Source organism: Dipodomys merriami, unplaced genomic scaffold, assembly GCF_024711535.1.
Source record: "Dipodomys merriami isolate MVZ:Mamm:240054 unplaced genomic scaffold, mDipMer1.0.p SCAF_5, whole genome shotgun sequence".
NCBI classification, from domain to species: Eukaryota; Metazoa; Chordata; class Mammalia; order Rodentia; family Heteromyidae; genus Dipodomys; species Dipodomys merriami.
The window spans coordinates 66,714,052-66,737,844 of record NW_027206068.1 but is presented as its reverse complement, the minus strand read 5'-3'; the positions used below and the strand labels follow the sequence as shown (position 1 = coordinate 66,737,844).

Sequence of the window (23,793 nt, the reverse complement as noted above, 5' to 3'; positions counted from 1 at the left end):
CTACTCAGGAGGCTGAGATCTGAGGAGCACCATTTGAAGATAGCCCAGGCAGGAAAGTCTGTGAAACTCTTCACTCCAATAAACTACTCAGAAAAAAGCCAGAAGTGGCTCTGTGGCTCAAGTGGTAGGGCACTAGCCTTAAGCACAAAGAGGCTCAGGGATGGCACCTAAGCCCCAAGTTCAAAGCCCCACAATCAGAAAAGAATGTGGTATGGATGGAGGTGTTTAGCATATAGGTTGGGGCTTGTTGGGAGGGCCATTGAAATGCATTGGGTGGGTTAGCATCAGGTCTCGGTAGCAAACAGTCTTGCATACTTGAATTCATCTCAATCTTCAGTCTTGGCTAGAACTGTTTACTTCTGGCTTAGGTTTATAAGCCTCAGTTTGGGAGAGTTATGACTTTATTTGAGTTTTGGGTGTTGTCATGTCTTTGGCTTTCCTTCCTTTTAGAAGCCACCCTTAGGTCAGCATAGAATTTTCCTGCCATGATCCTGCCATGTTATTTATGTATTCATTAATTTTTATGGCACTAAGAGAGTAAGAAGGCACAAGACACTAAAATACCAACCTTTTTTATCATATTTTGTGTCATGAAAAATGATCTTCAGATGTTCAGCAGGTAGAAATCTGGTCTTTGGGGGAATGAATCTCCCACAGACCTTAGTTTCATTTATCAGGCAGTACACGAACACTTATTTACATGAAATAACCAAATCATTATCAGTGTTAATACATCACATCCAAGTCAAGCCTTTTGCTCTGTAATCATCATGCTGTCAGTCATGGAGCCTTGAGGAGGAAATATCTCCCTAACAAGGCTGGTCCTTGATTCTCTGGGTCATGGAAACATGATGCCCTAAAGCACAAACAGGGGGAAGTACAGGAAATAAAATGCTAACAGGAGAAAGTTCTTTTAATTAGTTAATTTTCAGGTATTTGTACAGAGAGGATTCAGGTCACCGTGTCAATTTATGAGTACAATGCATCTTGACCGATGTTTTCCTTTTCATAATAGAATAGAATGTTTTGGATTGGAATCCTGATTTGATTCTTCTTCCTTGTATTCAACCCCGCCCCCATTTATTTATTGCTATTGTAAAGGTAATATATAGTAGGGGTGATGGTTCCAAAAGTCAGCTAAAGAGTACATTTATTTTTAAACAGTGTCACCCATTCTCTTGTTCTCTCCCAGTTTTCCCTCCCATCCCCACCCACAAATTGTGTCTAGTGATATTTTTGTGCCCCTCCTCCTTACCTTCCCAAAGATGGATGAATGAACAAACAAGACAAAAGGAAATGGAAACAAAAACAACCTTGCTTCAACTTCCTGGAGTTCATTTCAATAAATATTACTTTATGTAGTAGTCAGGTGCACATAGTGAAAACCCAAAGAAATATAGGTTGCATGGTTTACTTCATTTGTGGTAACTAGGACGTATCTATAAATCTACAAGTAAACACACTGAATGGTGAAAGAGTAAAAATACTCTGGGACATGATAAATGATACTACAGGTCTCTAGGCATTCACACAGAGAAAGACCAAAAGAGGATATTCTTAGGGAGAGGATCACATAGGCACATTGGCTATACTGCTTTCTAATTCAGCCCACATTGCGTGTGTTTTCTGATTTTGTTTGCAGGGCTACACTGATGAACCTGTTTCTAAGATCCTTTGTCAGGTAGAAGATGGGACCATTGTACAACTGGATCGATGGAACCTCCATGTGGAAAGAAACCCAGATTTGCCCCCTGAAGAACTTGAAGATGGCGTGTGTAAGGTTAGGAAAGTTTTCCTTGCCTGTAAATATGACACTTTGTACTTTCACTGAAATGCTTGGTTTTTAGTTCTAGCCTTGCTTTCTGACTTTTTTTTTTGTCAGTCATGGGCCTTGAACTCTAGGTCTGGGCGCTGTCCCTCAGCTCTTCAGCTCAAGGCTAGCGCTCTACCACTTGAGCCACAATGCCACTTTAGGTTTTCTGGTAGCTAATTGGAGATAAGGGTTTCACAGACTTTCTTACCCCAGCTGGCTTTGAACCGTGATCCTCAGATCTCAGCTTCCTTAGTAGCTAGGATTACAGATGTGAGTCATTGGCACTTGGCTTCTGATATCTTTTTGTAGGTAGCTGAGTAGATACTTCCTCCATTTAACTTTCTTTTTTTTTTTATCCTCATATTTGTTTTTTATTCTCCATTTTACTTTCCACTTCTATTCTGTGATAATATTTCCAAACTTTCTTGTGCATAAGAATCTCTGAGTTTACTTTTTGAAGATGTACATTCCTAGATCCACTCTCCAGAGATACTGAACAGGATGGGGTAAAGCCCAGGTGACTGCATATTAAATGATATCTCTGCTATTTTGGACCATGCCATTCATTGAGGCCATGATTTCATGGTGTTTGTTTCAACCTTCAAATAGATTGAATCCTGAATCATCTTAGACCAGACCCTGGTGCTTTATTCATGATTCACCTTGAGCCTGACCAATTGTTGTAGGTGCTCAAATTTCTTATCTGGCTTAGATACTTGGATCAGACATAGTTTGCCTTGTCTTCATTTTTTTTCACTTGTACATGATTCTGAAATGAAAGTTTCTAATAAATATCTCAGAGGCTCAGTTGAAGTTGAATTCCTAATAGAGTAATGGTGTTTAAACAAGGCATATGATAATACTTTGAATTTGTGTGTTTATTTGATTTATAGACATTAGGTAGAAAACAACTGAAAGTAGAAAGTGGAACACCATATGGAAATTTCAAGGTCCTTCACCTACTAAACTTGGAATGCTTAAGCCTAGAATAGAAATTCATACTTAATTCTCTTCCCAACAGTGTAGGAAATGGAAAAAAAGAAAGAAAGAAGAAAAGAGAAACTTTTTGTTGCAGCCAAGGAACCACAGTGAAGATCATGAGAAAGCTAGGGAAATGGATTATAGAGGAGACAGGATATCAGGGTGTATTTTCCTGGAAAATGTGAATAACTTAAATCAGTCTAAATTGGGATATTATTTAGGGGATGGTGACCAGATGTTTTCCTTAGCTATCAGTTGATGTGAAGATAAAGGAATTGTAGCCAAAAGAACATAAATGGGAGATGAGGAGAGCAGTCTTCACTAAGGACTGGTATTTTGTTTAAGTGCAGGAACTGGACATTCTCAAATACAAAGCCAAGAGAGTTGGACGTGATTTTGGCGTTGTTCAATGTGTTTAATTTCTGGCTCTTTTCCCTAGTTTGTTGAAACCATTTTGAAGGGCTGATTTAGGCCCTGAGTACATAATAACTCAGTCTCAGGGGGCTTCCATATCAGGTATTTTCTTCAGTTAGAGAACAAGGCACACCGGTTCCCTTCCTTCTGTGTCAATACCATCCTTGCTCTCTTTGCTTGGTTCATTTTTTCTCATAATGGGCAATAGTCTCCCTCCAATCAAGCTGAGCATCTTACATATTGCAGGGCACATGAGCCACAGTAAGACTTAACTGTGGAAACCCTGAGGGTTCACACACTTATTTCTGATAGTAGAAAAATACAGATTGGTGTGGGATATAAACCTGAACATTATTGGGCATCATTACCTTTAATTTTTATCTTCCACTTGGAGTTGCAAAAGGACAAGTGCATTTTCCACGTTTCTCTCATTGTCCTAACATTGAGTGGAACCTTTACAATCACATCAGCTTCGCAATTTTAATACTAGATTTTCAGTCACACAACTGTCACCATCACCAGCTTCTGACAGGAGCACCAGGGACATGATGGACTGGGGAAAGGGAAATGGAAGCTCGTTTGTGAATCTATGTGGTTGTCTTGCAGAGAATGGTTATGCTGAAGAGATGAATTTGACCAATCAAATGGAACATCTAAATTATATATATATAATTTATATCTATATATGTACTATATTTATATATGTGTATCTATATATCTGTATGTATGTATCTATCTATCTATCTATCTATCTATCTATCTATCTATATATATATATGTACTGTTGGTCATTCTCTCTATAGAATCAGTAACTGAATCAAATGGTTCCACTGCTTTATTTTTTCTCTCTGTCTCTGTATATCCTTCTTTCTGGCTCTGTTTCTTTCTGTCTCTTTGTACCAGGGATTGACCTCAGGGCCTGGGCACTAACCCTCAGCTTTTGTGCTCAAGGCTGGCACTCATCACTTAAACCACAGCTCCACTTCTAGCCTTTTGTTTGTTATTAGAAGATAGAGTTTTGTGGACTTTCCTAATTGGGCTGGCTTGCAATCTCAATCCTTGAATCTCAACCTCCTGAATAGCAAGGATTATGGGTATGAGCCACCAGTGCCCAGCTTGCATTTTTTTCTGATTTTTGTTCAAAGAAAACTTTCTATAAAATAATATTCCTATGCTAAATATAAATTATTGCAGCTGATTAGGGAAACTAGACGAGATCCTTGAGATTGGACTTATTTTCTACATTCCTTAATAAGTCATTCTTTGTATTATATATGTGCATTCCTCAGCTAAAAGCTTCTATCATAACAACAACAACATACACAAGAATAGTTATTTACTGATTTTTATATTTGTAGCTCTTATTTTCTTTACTACTTGTAATTTGTATGGTGTGTGTGTGTGTTTGTGTTTCTGTGTGAGAAAGAGAGCGAGAGAGAGAGCGAGAGAGAGAGAGAGACAGAGACAGAACTAGGGCTTGGACTCAGGGCCTTGTACTCTGCTCTTGCTTGGCTTTTTTGCTCAAACTTGGTGCTCTACTGCTTGAGCCATACCTCCACTTATAGCTTTGTACTGGTTTATTGGAATAATAATCTCACACACGTTTCTGTCCTGACTGGCTTTGAACCTTGATCCTCAGATCTCAGCACCCTAGTATCTGGGATTACAGACATGCACTGCCAGCATCCAGTTTTCCTTGTAATTCTTGAGATAATTACTTGATCTGAATCTTCACTAATGGATTCATTCAAGAGACCTTGTGTTTCCCACAAAGCCACCTTCTTTATGATTGATCTTTCCCCAAGGCAGCCCCAGAGATGGGTGTCTGGCATTGGGTTTCATACATCCTGAGTGGCCGTGTTCAACTTCTTCTCTACCTTTGTTTATCATTGCAGCTTCCTCTGAACGTTTTCAATAATTACTTCAGCCTTGGATTTGACGCTCACGTCACACTGGAGTTCCATGAGTCCAGAGGTGAGGACTGCGTCCCCTTCCCGTCTCCCAGGGAGGAAGTGTCCAGCAGGTGTTTTGCATGTTCCCTTCTGCTTGCCTACCTTTAAGTGTTTGCAGCGTGCTTTGGTGTTGCTCCATGTTAGCTTCATGATGACCTAGGAAGCTAGACTAGACAGCTGTTTACTGCAACTTGCTACAAATGGGATCTTGGTTGCTTTGTGTTTTAAAGATAGCAAAGGATAGGTCTACAGTAGCAATTGTTAATCTTTAAGTTTGACAAGAAATTTTCTGTGAGTGATCTGCTATGATACCTTATCATAGACTCTTTTACTAATTAGGATATGCCTAACTCAAGCCATTGAAATATGATAGCAAAAGCAAACCAGTAAACAAGAAACAAAAGTAACAATGGAGTAACAATAGTTTAGGTAGAAAGAGTAGAATGTGGTAGTGATAGTGATTGGATTAACTGGGTGAGAAAGAGAGATGAATGAGATTGCCTGCTTATTTCTGGCACTAAAAGAGTTGGAGTCAAGACAAGTTTTGAAAAAGAAGTAAGATGAAATAGTGACATGCAAATTTCATGTCACCTAAGTTTTCTTATGCCATTCAATGCCTGTGCAGTCCAACGGATGACACAAGATGGCGGAAAGAGGTTACTCATGTACAGTGTTCATGATCCCAAAGCATGTATTTATGCTGCTGTGAAAAGTGAGGAAGAACTTAAGGATAGTCCTAATTAAGTAGCAGAATCTCTTCCGTCCTCTGCTTTTAATGGGTCAGAGAGTACATGTTCCCTGGGTTTCAGTTACAGATCAAAGGGCAGATTTTAAAGGGCAGATCACAGCATGTCAGGAAGGGGCAAAGGTTAAGTACCCACAGGCACTCATCCTGTCTTTGGAGAGGGTCATGGGTTAAATCTCTATAGAGATCATATTCTGTACCAAACAGAAGCACTGAGAATAGGAGCCTGATGAGCTGGGAAATCACAGAGAGAAAAGATAATGAAAGAATTGCCTGGATCCCAATATAGGAAGCCACCCTCCCGCACCCCTTAGGAATTAGATGATTAGAAGGACTCCTGTTGGACCCAATATTTTTAGCCTGTTGTTCTTTCTAGATTATTAAGCGCTCATTTTGGAAGTAAATGTGAGACTTCAGTTTTTATCCATGTTCCCCCCTCATGTTCTTTAAAAGACTCTGAATTTAGATTTCTTAAATAGTAAGATCTGCGTGTGTCTTAACAATACTTGTAAAATGATACTAGTACATGAATTTCCCAAAATAGGATTCTGGCATGAGAAGAGACCTAAATCAGTAAGTAGTGCACAGTGACTTTGTTCAAATGGCTCTGATATTTAGCTTAATTATTCAGAAAGTTATCCTAATGGTTCATTTCCCTATCCTATGATTAAATTGCTACATGTCAGCATGAGGAAAAACAGGGCCAGACACTAAGGTAGCACAGAATTATTTTGAGGACTATCTACTATCTTAACGTATGCCCTATTTAATTTAGACTGGAATAAGTAAACATTAAAGGTGTGCATTCATGTTTATATGTATATGATTATAAAACAACTGATTGACGGATGCCATCATTCATCTCTGAATGGTTTATCATTGAGGCCTAGTGCATTGTAATGCGGTCTCAGGTGGAATTGTGAACACTTCCCCTACATGTCAGACAGAGACTTTGAGGAAAAAGTAGCTGCAAAGAACTCATCAGGGAGAATTTTGTTGATGGGAACAACTTGATTCAGTATTTATGAGGGTGTGATACAAGTGGCAAAAAGCACCTTACAACTAAATTGTGTTTGTAACCTTAGGTTATAACCAACTTAAGTACAATAATTGTTTATGTGCAAAAGATATGATTACTCAAGGTATTTTTTGATGTATTTTTCTGACTGCTGTGGCCTTCACTTTTCCTCATGTTTTTTTTTTTAATCTTATTGTTCAAGAAACCTTTAGCTAATCTGTAAAAGAGAAAAAAAATGACACATAAAGTAACATTTGCAATAGGGATGGAGCGGAGTCCTTTTAGTTGAGTCATTTTGGGGCAATCATTGGCTATTTTCCAACCAAATCTTCTCAGACACAGTCACTTATACTTTTAGTTTTCTGATAAAACATTGTAGAATTTGCTATCAAGTATCTGGGGAGTGACTCAAGTCTCATGAGAGCCATTGGGAAATAATGGTCTTGGCTAGCCCAGCCTCTTAGGGATTAGTAAAGAAAATGCAGTCTGTTAAGTTTGGAATTAGGCCAGCCCATGTATGTGTAATGGATAAGAAATATAAGTCTTATGAAATTGGAGTGGAAAAAAAATCTAACCACAAAAATGTCTTTTTGGTACAGATGTGAAAAGAACCCATAGAAAAGCTAATTTTTAGTAGAATACCTATGCTGTATTTCTCTTAGAAGAGATCATTAAAATTGGCATTTATTTTGAAACATTTTTATTAGTTTCATTACTGTGCAGATGCTTTGAGCATTAGACTTTTTCCTTACAAGGAAGTAAAGAAATCTTTTCACATTTTGTTTGATGTTGTACATAAAGAAGGCAAACATTTGACAATGTGGGTTTCTATATTGGATTAGAAAGAAAATATCCTTCACTGGGGGTGGAAACAGATATATCTCATCTTCACAAAATGGCCAACCCATTCTCAGTTGAACTCTTGTGACTTTTGTATCAGAAACTGCAATGGCTTAGAGCCAAAATCTGGAGATTTAATGAGCTTGGTCATTTAAATGGTCACTTTGGAGTATTGCCCAGTATTTTCATCATTACGGCATTATCACACTGCTTGAGGGATCACATTGAAAATATTCTGATAAATTAATACTTAACTGTGTTAACCATGATTACGTCTCTTAGTGACAAAGTTAGGGTTCTCTCTGAATGAGATGGTCACTTTTTGGACATGGATCTTAAACACACTTTTGGTCTGAGATGGGATGCTTACATTTTACTGCCTCATTGAACTTATCATCCGGGGGAGTTGAACTTTGTGCTACAAGGTCAAACAAATGTAAATATGACTAGAGAAGGCAGTACTTAAATCTGATTTAGGATTTACCGTTTCCACTGAATATACAGAGACATGCAATTCAGCCCATCTCAAACGGTCATGGGTGTTTCATGATTCATATCATAGGAAACCCACAAATTCCCTTCAAAAGGTGTTATCAGGGTGCTCAGTTTCCTCCTTGCTGTCCTCTGCATGTTTCTTGTCTAGGCACTGACCCCTGGGTACAGTTTGCCCTGGAGACACACCAGCTGTGGTTCTGTGTCTAAAGCTATCTTTCTATCTGGACTTCCATTTCTCCTTTCAGTGTACCTTCCCGTGCTACTTATATGATTGTTCTTCCATATATCTAACATAGATATAGATATACACAGAGAACTCACAGCCCATGTAAAAAGATGCTTTGCTTTTCATGATCAGAACTTGAGCCCCTCTCCATGCTCAATTCCACGAGGGAGAAAGGCTACCACTTATTTATGTTTATATTTCCAGTTCACAGCCCAGTGGCTGGCTCAGTTCCTGTTTTTTGTTTTTGTTTTTGTTAACAATAACAGAATGTTTAATTGTAGAAATAGCCCATTGATCAAAGGAAAATGACAGGAGAAAATACTATGTAGGAACAAGTTTAGTAATGTAGGCAGTAATTAATATAGGCATTTAGCAGGACTAATGGCCAAGAAAGAGTGTAGGGGAAAGGTCTAGAAAGTACAAAAGGTAATGAAACTTGGAGATGAAAGTGGAGTGGGAAGGTACATAAGAAGTTGTTGAAAACATTTCCAACTGGACAGAAAAGTATACATAGGAACAAGGGAGCTTCTCCTGGGGATGAGCAGTTAATCCACACTGAAAGAATTTGGTATGGTTTTAGAAAAAAATAAAGATGGTAATACCAGTAAAATGTTTGTTTTCATAAGAGATGAGCTTGAAAAGAAGGGAAAATGTTTTAAACATTTACAATGTAAATTGAAGGTGACTCTGTTACTGGAGACACAGATGATAGAGTCATTCTCTTCTGATAACTAAACTCTTAAAATGGAACAAGTACGCAATAGATTGAGTATGGAAAATGTATAAGTTGCAGGGCGTTCACGTTGCATACTGAGTTCTGATAAGCGTGGTGTCACACTTCACACTTCATATTTACAAATGTCTCAGTAAATGCCTCAGGCAAACTGGATTTGACTTGCATTTCAGGCAAGATGCTGAAACTAGAGTCAAAGAGGAGAGTGATAAAGAAATTCACACTGAATTTATGTGTGCATGCTTATATATTTTTAACAGCTGCTAGTGCAATGACTCCAGTCTGAATTTTGACTTAAGGGTTTTCCTTGTACAACCTACAGCACTGGAAAAAAAAAAGTCCATATAGATCCTGTGAGAAAGAATCCAATTTGGGAAATTTGGAATTATATTTTATCACATGGCCTATACAGCTGGGTTCTAGGTCAGTCTTACCATTCTGCCTTGCGGTGTGAGCTGTTTTTCTCTTTTGTTATCTCATCTGGAAATTCCACATAAGATGTGTTGAAGTAAGGGAGAATGTGAATGCGCAACAGCATTTTAGCCAGTTTGGATGCATGTTTAAAGCAGTACAATGACAGAACAGTTTAAAAACAGTTAAAGGAAAGAAGCCTCAGTAATCTTGTGTTTGTTTAATAAAACTCGAGATTATAAGAGTTTGTTTATGCCATTATTAATTTTACATGGTATGTTTTCAGAAATACAAGTAACCAGACATACTGATTTTGAACTACGTAATCCACATTCTGATGTCATTTAGATTTTTGAGTTTGACAATGAAGAATATAGCTTAGTTATCTGTGTTCCATCTACTTACTGGGTTATAAAAACCACCTACAATACTGAATTTCCATACGGAGTGATGAACAACAGAACTTGGAGATGATTCCACATGAGCATGGCTTGTGATTCCATTTATCTATACATGTTACTTCATACAGGCTGTTTGTTCCCTATAAATGTTGGCAAATAGGCTTTATGTGTTTACAATATAAGAATTCTGATTTTCAGATGATCATAATGGTATGTCAGTTAACGACATACTATAATATCAGAGTACATAAACCAGTGCATGTATGAGCACACTTTCATGAACTTGTGCTGTTTGGGGTCTTGAGGAACCTGAAGTTGGGCCAGAAAATATGACACTACAGTAGTTCACTCAGGTTTATGCATTCATATTCTTTTTTAGAGGGATAAAGGGATGGGGTGTTGGTATGCCAGCCTTATTGGAAATGAAGCATATGAACAGCTCTTTGAAGCCTTTTGCAATATCAGTGGTCATTGAACTTATAGTAACATACATATTTATTACACGGATCTGTTACATGTAATTTTGGCCAAATGTGGTCAAAATAAATAAAGTAAATTAAATTGAAAAATTAAAAGCATGAATTCTTGGGCACATATTATGCAGCCTGGTTGGTTCAGAGAAGCTTCAGTTGTTTCTTTGTCATCATCAATTGTGCTTAAATCATTGTGTGATCTGCTGACCATTCGACTACGCTTAATTTGCTGAATATATGTCTCCTTCAAAGCAAATGAGATTGCCCAAACAAGGTAAAAGCTAATGTGCTTAATTGGAAGGAAATTGTTGGGAGACAGCATGTCTTTCCCAGAAATTTGATGATGTGATGAGAAAAAGAAAATGATTCACGCATCCCAAACTATCCAAACTCTCTGGTGTCCTGAGCATTCATAGTTTTTCTTTTCCTCAGTGGACGTCTCTTTGGACATATTAACATATTAAACATCAGTTGTGTATGTTTTGGATGGCCAGAAGTTTCAGCAATGATAGATACTTGGAATACAATTGCTGTGTGACTGAGTTATCTGTGTGCAGAACATAGGAATAGCGGCTTAGATGTCTTGCTTTTCCTGCCTTTTTGATGACACCCTTGTTAGGAAGGATCTATGACTGGCTCAAAGAAAACTGTCTGCAGGGGCCCTGAGGGGGTCGAGGAGTAAACTTAATTAGACAGGAAATCTTTTAAAATAAGCCAATGTGTTTTTGTTGGCCTCTGCCAAGATCTAGAGGTTGACAGCTGGGCTGAAATAAATGTGTGAAGGGACTTAAAGGTAAATAAGCAAGATGGTCACAGAGGAAAGCAAGGTTTTAGGATCCTGGTTCACATAGCACATATCATGTGGATATCTATGGTGTGTAAGGGTTGACCATATATTTAATCAATTGCCTGGATCTTATACAGAGCTCCCTCCATTGTCATTAGAAACAGATTACATACAGAGACAAACCATTTAGGTGATTTAGATAATAAGATTTGGGATGTTTGAGCTAATTGGATTCAGATGAGAATTGCGGGGAGCGGGGGGGAAATGGGGGGTTATAATAATGCTATAATAAGAAGAGACCTTCCAGGACATTGGAGGGAGCTCATCAATTATTCTCTTTGCCTGGGGCACAGAGAGTAGACAATGGAAGGTAGAATTGTGGCCTCCATGGCAATTGCTATCTGGTGTTATGCCTGTGGTTACATTGCTGTGCATGGAAAAAGGACTTAATTGAAATGAATCTATCAGCTGGCTTGAAGATAAGAAGAGAATCTTGGATTATATCCATGGGCCCAATGCCATAACTTAAGCCCCTAACAAGAGAAGTGGAGGGCAGAGGGAAAGGTAGATACAGAGTGAGATACTTGGGATGCTCTTGTTGGTTTGACAATGGAAGGGAGCAAGCCAAGGAATGCAGATTGCCTACAGAAGTGAGAATGAACCCTCGCCTAGGGAAAGAGAACTTCAACCCAGCATCCTCAAAGGGATGGATCCTGCCAGTGACCCAAGCAAGCTTGGAAGTGAATCTTTCCCAGAACCTCTCAATATGGGCCCCACAGTGGGCCAACTTGATTTGGGCCTTGTAACACCCTAATTAAGCAGAGTGCCAGGAGACCCCATTCCAGAATTTTGACCTAGAGAACTGTAAAAAGTTGTTTGAAGTTGTCAATTTTGTAATGAATGATTTGTCTTGGTAGGAAGAGGAGACGAATAAATATTAGTGTCTGGTCAGATGGAAGGTGGAATAAGGCAGGGACAAACATGGGAAGTGTTTGGATCTCACTGTGTCATACTCTCTTCTTGTGGAGTTGGAGATGGGTGATCTAGGAATTGGAACAATAAGCAAATTATGGTTGTTGCCACCGGTGAAGTCTTTTTAGCTCATGGCTGGGAACAGGGACTCTGGTACATATTCATGGACACAGGCAGTAATCTAATCACTTCCTCTGAATGGCATATGGAGAAGGACTGAATATTGCTGTTTGTTGGCCATTTATCTCTTGCTTTCTGGTTGCCTAACCTCTGGAGGAAATGGCCCAGCTCTAGGACTAAGTAGGACATCTCGCTTCTTTTAGCTCTAGCTGACATTTTGTTTGTCCTTCTGAATGTGATGATTGCTTGCAGTAGGTCAGATACATGAATTGGAAAAGGACTCTATTGCCAAGGCTGGCTCCATCTGTGACTATGAGGTATAGGTTTCTTATCCTTGAGGCCAAAACATACGTATGATTTCTCTTACCCTTTGCTTTCTATGACTCTCTGAGACCTCTGTTAACTATCTCCATCTCAGTGTTTCAAGGTGACTTATATCAATGACTTTTACCTGGCTAAATTAAATCACAGGTGACAGTTTTCAACAAATCTGTAAGCAAAACTACCCCCAAACCCCAAAACTTAATTTTATTCTGAATTTGGGGGTCTTACAGGAAATGGTTTCTTTTGAAAAGAACAAAAAACTCATTTCTTTTTTTTTTTTTAAAAGGATTTTTTTTCTAGGACCACAGAAAGCCCCATAGAGAAGTGAATATTTTCCAAGCCATAAATTATAAACATATAAATGTTAATCATTACCATCTGATTCATTTAATAGCCGTAGACATCAATGCCCTGAAAAATTTCTATGCCAGAATTGTGGCTAGTATTTTCCATTTCTTATAACTTGCTAGCTGGATCTGACCATTTTTTTTACATTAGGGCCTATGTACTTATGATAAATTATATGGCAAAAAAGGTTCTCATTTTACCCCTGATTTTATAAAGCAAGAAAGTTAATGCAACTGAAAATGAAAATGGAAGGAAGCCAGCCCGATCTGATTGAAAAAGAGTCAAAACCCACATGTCACTCAGCAGCCTCATGAATCCTAAGAAGACCTAAGGGAGAAAGCCAGTCAGCTCTGGGCAAAAATGGAAATAAGGGGCAGAAAGCAATAAAGACCATTTTAATCTTCTTCTTGCTTGCTTTTCTCTATAAATTAACTTTTTGTTTTGTTCCTGGAGTTCTTAGTTAAGTCACACAGTGCCTAGGAAATCTTTGAAATACAGGAACTGGACATTAATTTAGGTAGATAAAGGTTAAGAACCAATCCACAAAAGCATTACCTTTTTCTTTTCTCTTATGCCACTCCTGGGACTTGGACTCAGGGTCTGGATTCTGCCCCTGAGATTTTTGTTCAAGGCTTGTGCTCTATCATTTGAGCCACAGCTCCAACTTCCAGCTTTTTGGCAGCCAATTGGGATAAAAGTCTCATGAACTGTCCTGCGTGGGCTGGCTTTGAACTGTAATCTCAGATCTCAGCCTCCTGAATAGCTAGGATTACAAATGTGAGCCCCTGGCACCTGGCTTATTGTATCTGTTTTGGGTCTCCAACTTCTATGATATATAGGAACAAACTCCCAATGGAGTTTCCCAGTTAGGATCTTTGCTACAATGAAATCATTCTTCAGCCAGAACATTTGCTGTAAGAATCTGTATCAATTCAGCAAGCCATCTGTGTGTGTGTGTGTGTGTGTGTGTGTGTGTGTGTGTGTGTGTGTGTTCACTACAACAAATGATTTTCCAAGGCCTGCCACCAGCAAGAGAACAGATGGCAGTGCAGAGTTATTATTTTTTTTTGCAAATTGTGAGAACAAGTTCCTTATTAATTTTAATTCAAATTCCTTGTATTTAATTATAGCTGCAGGCTGCACATGTAGTTTATGGAAGCCATACCTATAGCAGTCAGTAAAAAATAGGCTGGGCTGTACGGCTTATACCTTCAATATTAGCTGTTTTGGAGGCAAAGATTGGGAGATTTATAGTTTGAGGCCATACTGGGCAAAATATACCAAGTCCCAATATCAGCTAAGATCCAGATATGCCATTTCACATCTGTAATCCCAGTGATGTAGGATGCATCTTCAAGATGACTGTGGCCCAAAGCCAGCCATGGGCAAAAAAATGAGACATCGTCCCTGAAAAACAAACAAACAAACCCAAAACAACAACAACAAAAGCAGAAAGAATGGAAGGAATAACTCAAGTGGCTTAGAAAGTCCAAGGCCCTGAGATTAAACCCTATATCATCCATTCACCCCCCCCCCAAAGTAAGTGAAAATAGCAATGTCCTCCCCTTTCTCCCTTCTTTCCCTGTCATCTTTGCCCCAAATATGTGCCAAGCCTCAATTTAATAGAGTCCAGAGCATCTCAAACCTTGTGTGTTCTTGAGAGTTACCTGGAGAGGGTGACAAGCTCTCATTTCTAATCTCTGCAGCCAGGCATTCTGCTTCTCTAGATTAAAGTACAACCTAACGATTCGCACCTTTAGCAAGCTCCTAGTTAGCTGCAATGCTGCCAATTTGGAGTTATCATTGAACAACCATACCTGTGCCGCTGTGCCACTGTAGCAACTGGCCTAGAACTGAGAGAAAGGGCATCACCAAATGATCAGATCTGGTGGATTTTCAGGGTGGAGGCTGGGAGTAAGGATGGGATAATATGGTCATTTAATGAGGTCTTTACAAGTCTATCTCTCCTCTTTTGCAGAAGCAAATCCAGAGAAATTCAATAGTCGCTTTCGAAATAAAATGTTCTATGCAGGGGTAAGCATATGTTTGTTTCCTCATTATTCCATATCACTTCATACTAATTACTCAGTATGACTGAGTACTAAAGATGCTAGTTCATGAAAAGTAGTAACACATACTTCACAGATTTATATGAACCTACATAGTTATTATTTGATGTTTTCATTAAAGAATATTAGTAAGGTTGTGTTTTTCAAATTTGTTGTTACAAAGGGTATTGTATTGCTATTCATCCTCTTCAATTTTTTAAAAATATATGTGTGCATAATAAACTCAAATCTGGTGCTCTACCACTTGAGCCAACCTCCATTTGGGGTTTTTCAGTAGTTAATTAGAGATAAGAATCTCACAGACTTTCCTACCCAGGTTGGTTTTGAACTGAGATCCTCAGCTCTCAGCCTTCTGAGTAGCTAGGATTGCAGGCATAACCACTGCCAGGTTTCCATCTTTGAATTTTAGATCCCTGATGCTCCATGTTGTTCAGGATGACACAAGTAATGATGTGGAAAAAAGAAGCATTAAAAGTAATGGAAGGAATGAGAAAAGTAGAGAGAAAAAAATTTCTATCTATCTATCTGTCTTATAATAAAAAGTAACTTCTGCCATGGCATTTATACACTGAAGTTGAAATGCAGTTTTGTAGAACATGGGGATTGTTTTTAAAGGAAGCATATATTAGAGTTGTTGGAGTCTCCTTTCCATTGTAGCAACATCCCTAGGGGTGAGAAGAGATGGAGAAAAGAACATGTAGACAATTCATAAAGAGAACACAGTTTAAATGGATACTATTAGATAGAGGGAGTCAAGGTAATCAGGGTTAAGTGGGAAATTCTCAGCTGCAGGTTATGGATAGATCTTCAGACAGATCCCTTGGGCTATCTGCTTTCCCATGATCCTATAACCTGAAATCTTATTACAGGTTTTAGTTTGAAAACAAAGAGAAAGGCTTTGATTTGTTAGCCATTGATCTGCTATTTTATATTTTCGCTTGGTATGACATGTAATACATACAATACATATAATGTAGAAGCGAAGGTTTAGTAAAACTGTAATTAAGATTTGCTGTTTTCTTTATTTCCCTGTGATATAGGCGGCCTTTTCTGATTTCCTGCAGAGAAGTTCTAGAGATCTATCCAAACATGTTAAAGTTGTTGTAAGTATTGACTGTATCAGTTGATTTCATTTGCAATTTGGATATCACACAATTTTCTTTCCAAACACCCCTGCACCTACAGGACTGCACAGTTTACAGATCACCTGGTGGATGGAATTCATCAAGCCAACCTTTTGAATACTTACTAAGTATAGGGCACTGTCTTAGTTGCTGGGAATGTAGACAAATAGAAAGGCTAGCAGTAACTCACAGTTCACCCCTAGAAAAAGGCACACAGATCATTGCAGAACCACTGGGTAGACATTATTCAGCCATGATGCAATGTGTGCTGGCACAGGGGAGACATGGTAACTCTGACCATGATGAGATCACAAAGACCTTCCTCAAAGCCATGACTGTGCTGCTTTTGAAGTGTAATCCAGTGCTGAGTAAGCAAGTATCTTCAGGACTCATGCAGAGTTCCATTTTAAAACAAGGTGCACTGATTTTTATTGTTCTGAGGTGATTCCTCTCCAGTCTGGTTAAAGATCCCCATCCCTGAATGGATTTCCCCTGCTATTTTTTCCTTCTGTTTAGATCTTGCATATACCCTACTTAGAGGCAAGAGAGAGATCACTTTTACCTTTCTGTAGCTGATACATTCTAAAACAGCATGAAATTAACTAAAGAGAACAAAATGTTTCTTAAGTTAAATGAAGATTGCTTTGTTACACACAGTTGTATCATTCAATCAAAAGACTGAAGAAGAAGAATATGAATAGAAAAGGTATAGCAATGTAACTGTGCTTGGTTTTATCATGGTCTACATAGAGGAAATGTGATCAGGAGGAGTAGAAATATACATATCTATATATATGCATGTACACATATGTATATGTATATACATATAGGAAAATAGAAAAAATACATGCTATTAAGCTAATGAGGAATGGAGGAGCTTGAGAAGATACAAATAAATTTTGTAACCACCAGAAAAACATATATTGAACAGAAATCTCCTATAACTGATGAAACCAGAGGCAAAGGCCTTTCTTATTGATTAGAATAAGCCTTCACCCATGTTTGGGATGTTTTGTTTCTTGTTTTCTTATAATGGAGTGAAAAGCAAATATCTGTTAGTGGCTGGGTAAAAATGGAAGTATTGTATTTTTAAAGCTAGATAAAGATACATCATGGCCCACTGAAACTGGAAAGAGTTCCATTTTTGGTAAAATTCTGGTTATTAAATATAAGTAACAATGATATTCTATTAAACTTGCCACTTTATTTTCCAACTCTCCAGCCAACACAAGATAAATGTTACTATTCCTGCTAGTATTTTTTTTTCCATTGGAAGAACAACAGTAGTGGTTGCCAAGCCAGCCAGTGAGAGCTGGGCAGAGGCCATATTGAATGTCAGTTCCAATCAAGTCAGCCAGAGTGAAATTAAACCCCGCATACTTCCTAATCACTACAGAGTCTGTCGCTCAAATCTGGCAGGCCTTTTGATGTTACACATCTCATATTACATTTACCAAGGATAGGGAAGAGCTTGCAGAGAGGCCTACGTGGCAGAAAAGCACTAGCAAAGATTAGAGGATCAGCATGGGCGTGTAATATTCCAGGTAGAATATTGACCTAATCACGTATTTTTAGCAATGGGTAGAAGACTTTCAGAAATGAAGTGTGGACATTTGGGATTGAGCCTTCAGTCCACCTTTCCTTTGTATACGACTTTGGAGAAATCATTTACTCTTTTGGAGGAGCTGGTTTTCTATATCTGTAAGGCAGGTACAACAAGAATATCTCCAAAAGCAGCTTGTGTTGGCCACCATGCTGTGGCATGAGATGCTTCTTCCATGACAGTGGTATATGCTTTCCTAATGCAAAAGATGAAAGTTTATCTGAGTGACTGGATATTGGGTTAGTTGGCTTCTCATTCCTGTGACAGAATATCTGAGAGATAAGTGAAAATAAAGTAATATTCACTGTGGCTCATGGTGTCAGTGGTTTTAGTTTAGTGGTTTCTGACTCCATCATTTCTGAGTCTGTGGTGGAGCCTGGCATTGTGGTAAAAGAGTAGGGGAAAGTGAAGATTTTTATCTGATGGTGGCCAGGAAACAGGGTATGGGAAAAGGTTTGGAAACAAGTTATACCCTTCCTGTCTAGGGCACCCATGAGCCTCTTCTTCCAGCGTGGGCCCCACATCCTCATAGCCTGTTTAGCTAGACACTCAGGTAAAAATTAATCCATTAATGAATGCATCAATCTGCTGATTAGTCTACTGAGAACTCACTGATCATCATGAACTAATCATCTTTCAGTAGTACTACTATGTAGGCACAGAATCTTCAATGAATAAGCCATTTGTGGGGAAGCTTCCAGTCCCAAACAAAGCATATGTGTAGACAATAGATCCTTATATTTTCTGTAAGGTAAAGTCAGTATTTCAGATGCAGTACAAATGTGCTGCAGTTGTAAAATATTTATATTGAATACTGGGCCAAGAGAACGCAAAGCAACTCTAAATGTCCACATATAATACTATTTGCTTTGCTTCCCACATTGTTATTTGAGTCATCAATATTTCAACTGTAAACAAGAACATATTTTGCAGGTCAGTATCTCCCATTGTGTGTACTGGAAGAAAGGGAAGACATCGAAAACTACTCTTCTCAAGAATTGTACAGTTCAATATGATACTACATTAAAAGCTTTGTGGCGTATTCTGTATTTCAAGGTCCATATCTTTATATGATGTGATGAGCTCTCCGAATCATTGATATATTTCCCAGAAGGACAAAGAGAAAACTCAGAAACTATTCTGTCCTAAAGACAGAATAATTTTTGTCACAGTATTTTTCTGTAATACAGCAACTCTGTTTTGCATTCTATTAATATGTTATATTCTACATTTTGAAAGTTTTCAGTTGCTTATAACCCTTAACTTGGAGAATTTAAAATGTTTCCTTCATTGCTGTGGTCAACTACAGATTCACTATAAGTCTTTAAATAAATCATGAGACTTCATGTTTGCTTAATAGTTGAGGCTACCCTAAAAATGCCTTTGATTAGAATCTAGAATTTAATTCTCAACTGAATTGCATTTGAGAAAAGCTATTTCATTTATTTAGGATAGTAAGGTTTTTCTGGAGACAGTTTTTGAGAATGCTTATGAAAACTAGGCTGCATTAACCAGCTAGGAAAAGAAGGTACTTAGAGATGCCCTTGAACACTTGTTAAATCATTACACTTAAATTAAGATTCCCCCTGAAGAGGTCCTTACAGATCAGTGTTGGAATTATTTTTTACTGATTCCTAAAGAGAATAGAATACAGAAATTCAGAAATAAAGGGATGAGGAGAGTTTTTGTTTTTGTTTTTGTTTTTGTTTTTTAAATCAAGCTTCATACTTCTGACCTTGAGGCATCTGTCCTTGGACTAGATTTTCCTCTTTCAAATTTTGTGCCAATGGGAAGTGGGAAAGGGAAATGGAGACTGCTCTTTGATTAATCTCTGAAGGTATCTGGCATCTGAAGATGACACTGGTACTGAAGGTACTGAAGGATTAGGGTTTGTATTCAGATGTACTGAGGGTATGGGGCTCTGGAGATCAAGGTCATGTTCAAACTCCAACAGAGAAGCTTAATCTGAAGTTGCAGTCAAGTGGGTAAGAGCTGAAATTTGGAACAGCAAAGCACTTGTTAGTATTTTGTGTTTTCTTGGTCTCGTATTCAAGTGCGTATTTTTCATCTGAATGACAGGTCTGATTAGATCTGACTACTAATTAGAGCTACAGCCCAGACTTCACCCTTTGGCAAAGATAAGATGATATATTAAAGATGATACTAATTTATAGTAGATTTCTTTTTTTCCCTCCAAATCTTGCAGATTCATACTTCTTGAAAATGGTTCCAAACATTTTGTTTAACAGTTTCAGAACAAAAATGATCTCCAAAAACCAAGGAAGTATTACTTGCGTGACTTCATTGAATCAAATTATTTTGGTGCCCAATGACACTCCTTTCCCTCAAAGCTTTGTTCTCCTTATTCTTTTTAAGGGTTTAGATGTCTCATGCCTACACAGCTAATTGTGAGAACAGGGAATATAGTTGGTCAAATGCTTGGTATGTTTTATAATTTTAAAACATATATGGCACTCTGGGTATAACCTCTAGTAGCACTATAACCAGCATACATTTTCAATCATGGTAAAATCCATTCACTTCAGCAAAGATAGGGAAGAGGGGACGGGATGGTAAACTATGTTTGATAAGGTTTTTTTGCTTTTTCTGGCTTGATTGTTGCAGTGTGATGGGACAGATCTCACCCCAAAGATTCAGGAACTGAAGTTCCAGTGTATAGTATTTTTAAATATACCCAGGTAAGCTCTGTTAATATTGTTTTCATGGTTTGGGGAGAACTCTGCTTAGAGGGCATTCGTTTCCATAACAGAAATATTTCAGCCTTAACCAATCAAAATCGCTCCTGTTGAATGGCTTCATGAAGGTCTTCCAGGTCTCTGTTGTTTTGCTCAGTTCCCTGTGGCAGGAGATTTTATGTGTGATAGAACATTCCTGCTCTACTCATCCAGCCTTGAGAAATTCAAGCAAGCCCTCTTGTTTGGAAGATTTCCATCTAATACTCAGTTACTGCCCCAGTTCCACTCCACCATCTCCAAGAATAATAAATGTGAATTATTGACTGTTCTCAGTCAATGCTAGATGATTGCTTTGGAAAATTAATTAGAGAAGCATTTTCTAGCCAGGATGTCAGATCTTTTGGTATTATTTCATACCCCAGGAGAAAGGAATACTTAGAATCAACTTGTCTCAAAATGAGCACATTACCTCAATGGCATAAAATTAGATTCCAGGATCCCAAGCCAAGATTTGGGGGGTGGGGATAAATGTATACCCCTCTGTTACTTGCCCACTAAATGATTCAGACATGAAACCCACAAATAAGCTCTACTCAGACTGAATTGAATTAAAATGAGAGTTCTGTGTAAATTTATGTCTAGGAAAACATAGCCTAGTGTCTTGATTGTTCCTGGCAGTGCTCAGTATAGTCAGTTGCAATCTTATTCCAGAGGTGGCTTTGGCTTAGATTCACTAGAAAGTCCAGATTCTCAGAAAACAGTGGCTTAGCTGTTACTATTAGTTTTACTCTTTCTCTTCCCCTTCTCTTTCTTCCCTTTTTCATCTTCTGATTCTGTGTTTTCTTCTGCTACTTTTCCAATTTTCTTTATTTTCCTCCCTCCCTCCATCTTTCCCTCCCTTCCTTCCTTCCTTCCTTCCTTCTTTCCTTCCTTCCTTCCTTCCTTCCTTCCTTCCTTCCTTCCTTCCTTCCTTCCTTCCTTCCTTCCTTTCTGCCTGCCTGCCTTCCTCCTCTCTTCCTCCTTCCTTCCCTCCTTCCCTCCCTCCCTCCCTCCCTCTCTCCCTCCTTCCCTCCTTCCCTCTTTTCACGTCCCTCTTCTCCCTTCCCCTCCCTCTAAAAGATCTCACTTTGTAATGCTTTGGCCTCTCCGTTCTCTCATTAGTATTCACCACCACATCTTGAAAATTTCATTTTATGCATTTTTTTGTTCTCTTCATTCCTTTTGTTACCTAAAAATTTTTGTTGGCATGTTTGTCTTAACTATCTATATAATGATAATCATGATTTCTATTTTTATCTCTTTTGTACCTGCATGTATAATTCTTCCTTCAGGCATAAATTCCATCAACAGATAATTCATAACTTCATAGAAAGTAGATAAATGTGAATCCTACAGTGGTGAGAAATGTGGATATAGAATGAGCTGGGGGGAAACTGGGCATGAGGGAACAGCTTTGCTCTGAGATTATGATTTATGTTGATAGGAACCTCAGGTTGATATGGTAGAAACAAGTCCATTTTTTTCCTATGGGAAGATTTACACCAAGGATATAAAGCTTTTTATATATAAAAAATATTGCAGTCCAACTAGAAATTCATTGATTTCCTTAAATTTATTTTTACAATAATACATGCTCACATAGAACCTATACATACTTATGGATAAATAGGTGAGTTTTTGGACGCGTGTATGTTTCTATTAAGCTGTCCATTTATCCCTGGTGATAACTGTGTGAATGGACTGTCTTGGTTTGGACCTTGTCTTGCAGATATTGTGCGGGCACAATGCCCTGGGGAAACCCGGGAGATCACCATGATTTTGAACCTCAGAGACATGATGATGGATACATTGAAGTCATTGGCTTCACCATGGCCTCTTTGGTGAGAAATGCAACTGTTTAATTAAAATATATTTGTTACTCGTAGAGTTTATCCACACATACCATGGCATTATTTTTCCCATTTCATTTCATTTTTATTATATATAAGTAGTTGTCTAAGGAGTTACCATTTGATGAATCAGTTTGTGAATAGGAAGCATCTTTTGATATGATCTTTTCTCTTGGTTTCCCAGTTTACAAACTTAGAAGCAGAATGCAGCTGCTTGGGAAAAGCATGAACAAGTTTTATGCCATTCTGAAAACTGATGTTTATTTGTTTGAACTTCAAAAATAAATGAGTTTTGTTTCACACTTTTCCCAATTAACCTCTAGAAGAATAAAACCTTTTTATGTTAATAACAAGCACCAGGCCACTGACGTATCCCAACATTGACATAAAAATCATAGCATTTGATACTGTCTTGGTTCACTGAGAACTTGAATATTGAAGGCAAAAGGAAATTGGTTATTTGTGTAATATTGTCCTGTTTACTTATTCATGAAATGGGCATATCCATCTTAAACAATTTGCATATGGAAACACATCATTCTTCTGACCTTAGTCAATGTTATGGTGCTATGTATTAGGTCACCTTGTATTTTAACGTTGTTTGCTTACATTAAAACATAAATATATATGAATGTATTTTCAAACAGGTTGGGACTAAGAATTCTCATCTATTATTAAATGAGTAGGGAACAGTTAAAAATTATACTTATTTTATTTTGCATAAATCAGGCTATCCTATAACTTAAGCAAATCAAAATGAAGCCTCTACTTGTAATCTACAGCTAGTATTTGGTTTGTGTGATCCTTTATGTAGGAAGAGATCAAGGTTGTAGCTATTATTCTAAACAAACCAAAGCAGATCTCCTGACAAATGACTCTTCCTCAGTCCTTCAAGTTAGTGAAGTTTATCAGGATCACCTGTTGTCATTATGGCTAGACTGTCACTTTAATTGGTCATTGTTTTTGTTGGAACTGCCATCCCTAGAAATAAGTGGTTGTGATGGTACAAAAAACAAACACTGGGACTGGATAATCAATGTGCACTATGTGCTTGTATGACATACCCAGTGATACCCCTTTGTACAATGGCTATACACTAATAAAGAAAAGATTGGGAGTACCTATGTCTCAGCATTGCAGCTCAATACTACCCTAATAGCAGGGAAATGCTCTGTGTCAATAGCAGGGGATAACATGACAAAGAGCAAATAGGATTAACTTTTTAAAAGGATGCATACAAGGAAGAATTATTGGTGACTGAGAATGACCATCATTAATAGTAGATGAAGATGCAGACGGGGCAGAAACAGAACCCACTTGGTGGGGAGACGGGGAGATGGGTAAGACAGGATCAGACTT

At 38.1% G+C, this 23,793-nt stretch overlaps 1 protein-coding gene across 1 annotated transcript in view; it reads left to right on the top strand.

Moving 5' to 3' along the window:
- Dgki (diacylglycerol kinase iota) overlaps positions 1–23,793 on the top strand; it is a 434,705-nt gene that overhangs the window by 240,812 nt on the left and 170,100 nt on the right. Inside the window, 6 exon segments of the mRNA XM_069996861.1 lie at positions 1,643–1,780; positions 5,104–5,182; positions 15,032–15,087; positions 16,163–16,225; positions 20,475–20,548; positions 22,314–22,425. Coding sequence (XP_069852962.1) covers positions 1,643–1,780; positions 5,104–5,182; positions 15,032–15,087; positions 16,163–16,225; positions 20,475–20,548; positions 22,314–22,425 — 522 coding nt within the window.